Here is a 4,215-nt window from a genome sequence, read left to right as displayed (position 1 = left end):
ACAAATATTCAAAGATTGAAAACGGTGTTCGATTTATATCTTAAAACAGTTAGAGGAACGTAAGTGTTAATCAACCTAATGGTAAGTTGAATATCAAACAATTAAAATTATGTTACTTTTCAATCAACACCATGGAAATGAGACTTTAATGACGATTTAAAAATAGCTGGCATGTGTCCCCGAGTCTACACAAATGAAAAATGTTAATGTTATATCTAATCTACACACTGTAAAGTAAATTTGCAGAATTTATTGACCATTTAAAGATTGTTAGTCAGCCTTGTCCGCCTAATGACCGACCATTTACAAATATGGGTCTTTGTAAGAGTGCCATCTCAACCCAGACATGCATTCACCAATCACGTACTTATAATCTGTAGGTCGTGAGGGTTAGAAAGGCACAGGTTCAAGGACAGTTCTCATCACCAAATTCTTGGTTTCACTGTTGGCAATGCTGAAGCCATCTCGGTATTTATAGAGGTGATAGAAAGCTCTCAGAATGTCAAATGCATGTTTCTTGGAAGAAATGGGAACATTGCTCTCTCGTTTGAGAAACTCCCAATTTAATTCTCTGATCTTCTCCTCTATCATGCTGTCTATGTGATTGAGAGTATCTTCCTCTGTTGCTCCAAGATTGTCTCTCATATAACATGATATTGAAGAAGCTTCTTCTCCACGGCTCCTCTCCGCCTGCATTCACCATCATGCAACTCAAATTCAAAATCAAAACCAAAAAGAAAACCAGTTTTTGAATGCAATGTTTTGCATTTGATTTTATATAGAAGGGTGTAATATGCCAACTGACCTTGTAGCCGCACACGTCACCTCGTAGTCGGAGGATTGAAGATGCCAGGTCATTGAACTTCGATGGAAAATCAATTTCCTGCAGAATGTGAAGAGGAAGGGGAACGTCCAACGTGAGAATGGGTTGCAGTGTGGCTGCTCGGTACCCAAAACTCACCTTCTTGTTCTCTAAATACTCCTCAAACGTCGGTATGTAACCGCTGGAGATCCACTTCGCCTCTTCCAAAAACGCATCAAATACCGCTTCCCACTGCATAGCACAGACAAAGCAAATTAAGTGAGCCTGAGCCTTGGATATTCCATTATATTGCAAACCTAACATTATCATAAGCAAACAAATATGTTATTCGCTGCAAATCTATGTATGAGATTAAATTTGCATAGAGTGTTTCGAGCATAGCTGAGCGTATCTCGGCCTTGAGTCTTCTCCGCCTCTGTAGCCATTTCATTAACGCAATTGTAAAACACCATGTATACTCCTTTCATATATTGTGGAAGGCATTCTGTGGCGGACGGATCCCATCTGATCATTTTATACACACACTTAGTTTCTGCCTCGATCATTATGCAATTTATTATATTTATTCTATTTACTCATGATCTAATCAAGCAAATTACGCCCACCTCTTAATTGCAGCTGTGAAAAGTTCGACCTCGTCCATCGTTCCAAAGGTGTCGTAGATATCGTCGAGAACTATTCCAAGATAACACAATTTGGCAAACCCCAATCTGAATGCAGAATGTTTGGGTTCAGTGGCAATACAAGATGCCAAAGTGTAGAATTCCACGTGACGATGCCGAGTGAATGTGAGTTCAGAAAATCCTGAATCTTTCCACCATCTGCACACAAAATAATTCCGATATTACACCACTCAAATACCAAATTTTATGCAAGGAAGATATAGTACTGCTGGAGGCAGCTTATCACCTGGACACATGCTTTAACTCTTTCTGTTGCAAGGAGTGAAAGATATTGAACTCTAATTTTGCGAGTTCTAAAAGCTTCTCGTTCTTAGTCCTCGTCCTGAAAATCAAAATGCAAATTAGATTCAACACTTAAATTGCCATAGTAAAATAATGGGCCTGCTCGAATATATATTCTACTTACTCAAGCGATGGATTACTGTCGTTTCCAAATACGTCAATGTAATTCCTTGCTTCCAATCTCGGAAAATTTGTGAGCCAACCATATTCAATAACGTATTCTATCTGCAGCCACAATATTGTTGCTATAAAACATATAAAACATACATAAAATATTGTACGATTTTGTGAATTTGAATTGGTATCGCTGCCTCACCTCTCCTGAAAGACTACCATTGGAGATCGGAACCGTTTTTAGGGCTTCCTTTAAATATGATGTACAGAATATTTGAGCTTCTTCCAGGACTTTCTCCCCAGGAAATGCAAGAAGGGAGGCCCTAAATAAATTGAGAATGCCTCTGATCTCTGCCTCTGTCTGAGCATTGGCAGAGCAGCCTGCAAACTTCCCATTTTGATCTTTGAAAACTTCCAAAACATCTGAGATGAAATAAAATGAGATTTTTTAAAGGCAATCTATAAGAGAGGCAGAAAAATTATATAAAATTGCATTCAACTTCTTAAACAAGCGATTTACTAATAAAATGTGGATATATTTTACCTGAGGACACCGGAAATCCGTGTAGTCGAAGAGTTCGGAACCCCAAGGCAGTTGAGTTGAGATCAGTAACAACACTCTCTCTCCCACATCCAATCCCTTTCTCGCCCCAGTAACTGGAGGAAAAAAAAAAATTATTGTTATAATCATGTACAATATTCAATATAAAAAACTAATAAATAATGATGATAAAGTTACAATGACTGACCTGTAAACATAATCCAACGCTGATTTTATTTCATTTTTGAAATGCCTATCGATTCCCAAACGTTCAACGCTATCGACCATCGAAAGGCATTCAATGAGATCATTGAGGGAAGTGACTGTAACTGAATTGAACATCTCCTTTACTTCCCCAACAATTCTCTCAGCCCGTTCGCGGTAACAAGGTGCCTGGACAAAATTGGATCAGAATATTTAGTTATTGGATTGAATCTAAAGAAGGAATATGCAGAAAAATAAATTGTATTAATGAAGTTGAATTTAGTTACCCACCCCATAAGGGGTCGAGAGGGACCGGATGAAATCATCGTCCCAGAGATTGGAATGATAATCGCCTTTGCGCCTTTGCACGCCATCATCATCACATAAACTCATGCTCACAGATTTGCTAGGGATTTGGGATTGATTTACGGAAGCCATTTGTACAACTGATGAGATAGAAGGGAGCGCCAATATTTCTTCTCGCTATGATAAAATAGCTGTAGTTCAACCAGCTTCGGCCTTTCCGTATATATATAGAGCTTCTTAGGCGATTTGAACGCGTGGGCAGCTTAGAGCCGCCTCTTTGGACAACAATAGCATCTCAACATTTCTAAGAGCCGCCTTTTTGGACAACTATGGCATCTCAATATTTCAATCATACGTCGCCATCCTGAAGACGAACGCATCTCGAATAATCGTACGGCGCCAATCCTTTCAGTGAAGTCTCCTTCGTGGACCAACACCATTTCAATGTCTTAGGTTTTACGAGTGCCGTTTGTTTGAAAGAGGTAGCCCACGTGTAGCCCATGTGCTTCGATTTAATAAGTCCCCTACGTGGACTAAAATCATTTCAATCCGCTTCCCATTTTGTACTAATTATTTAAATAAAGTGGCCCACATGGTTAGCCGTAATGTCCTTATTTATAATTATTATATTGGGAGTGTCTGTTAGGGCATCGCACTTCTGAGAGCTCGTTCAGGAACCTTGCCATCCAAATTTGACCAGTTTCCCAAAAAGCCGTTGTCCAGTGAGGATACACTTTTGCTCTGTCATTTCTGGTTGGAATTTGGTTTTTTTTTAATATTATTGTGTGGTGGTGTTTTAATTAATAAGTTTTTTTATAGTGGAAATAGATTCAGCATTGCTAAAAAATTTTAAGACACCTGAAAAATCTTAAACTTACATTGGTAACGCAAATTTCCAAAAATCCCCTGTTAGTCGCATCTTTAAACTACTTATTTCAACACTAATCAGTTCCACTTATTTGAAATGACCTTTGTAAACTCCTTTGTTATATGTGAGAATCACTATGGATTTACTTAGAAAAATTATAGTAATAGTGGTATTGGTACCACATTAATATAAATGTGGCTCAATTACAAATTCTTAGAAATAATAATAATAATAATATCTTAGCAAACTAATTTATAATAGACGTCAAAATATTGAAAAAATGAAGCACAATGTACAAGCTATTAATATTCAACATTGAATGATATATGTTAAACTTGTAACTTTCAAACTTCAACATTGAATAATATATGTTAAACTTGTAACTTTGAATTGA

The 4,215-nt window shown here is 37.5% G+C and overlaps 1 protein-coding gene across 1 annotated transcript; it reads right to left on the bottom strand.

Annotated features, from left to right (window-relative positions):
- Positions 1–225: 225 nt before the first annotated feature.
- On the bottom strand, positions 226–3,120 carry LOC149266387 ((E,E)-alpha-farnesene synthase). Its single transcript, XM_089396054.1, has 10 exons — positions 2,939–3,120; positions 2,652–2,836; positions 2,447–2,559; positions 2,105–2,325; positions 1,913–2,013; positions 1,733–1,828; positions 1,429–1,644; positions 1,190–1,327; positions 806–1,055; positions 226–690 (listed from the first exon to the last, which is right to left on the bottom strand). The coding sequence occupies exons 1-10, from the start codon at positions 3,083–3,085 to the stop codon at positions 391–393; spliced, it is 1,767 nt and encodes a 588-aa protein (XP_089252180.1). The 5' UTR covers positions 3,086–3,120; the 3' UTR covers positions 226–390.
- Positions 3,121–4,215: the final 1,095 nt, after the last annotated feature.

The sequence above is a fragment of the Pinus tabuliformis genome, chromosome 6 (genome assembly GCF_031772625.1).
Source record: "Pinus tabuliformis cultivar Carrire ecotype Pingquan chromosome 6, CPIR1, whole genome shotgun sequence".
Classification (NCBI taxonomy): Eukaryota; Viridiplantae; Streptophyta; class Pinopsida; order Pinales; family Pinaceae; genus Pinus; species Pinus tabuliformis.
Note: the sequence above shows the minus strand (reverse complement) of the source record. Positions and strands in the feature narration are given on the sequence as shown.

Bases quoted from the DNA above. Each gene is read 5' to 3' on its own strand.
- LOC149266387 (XM_089396054.1), bottom strand. From the start codon at position 3,085: ATGGCTTCCGTAAATCAATCCCAAATCCCTAGCAAATCTGTGAGCATG. The intron at 2,560-2,651 runs GTCAGTCATTGT...TTTTTCCTCCAG, and splicing joins GCGTTGGATTATGTTTACAG to TTACTGGGGCGAGAAAGGGA. The intron at 1,056-1,189 runs TCTATGCAAATT...CTGTGCTATGCA, and splicing joins CTCAGCTATGCTCGAAACAC to GTGGGAAGCGGTATTTGATG.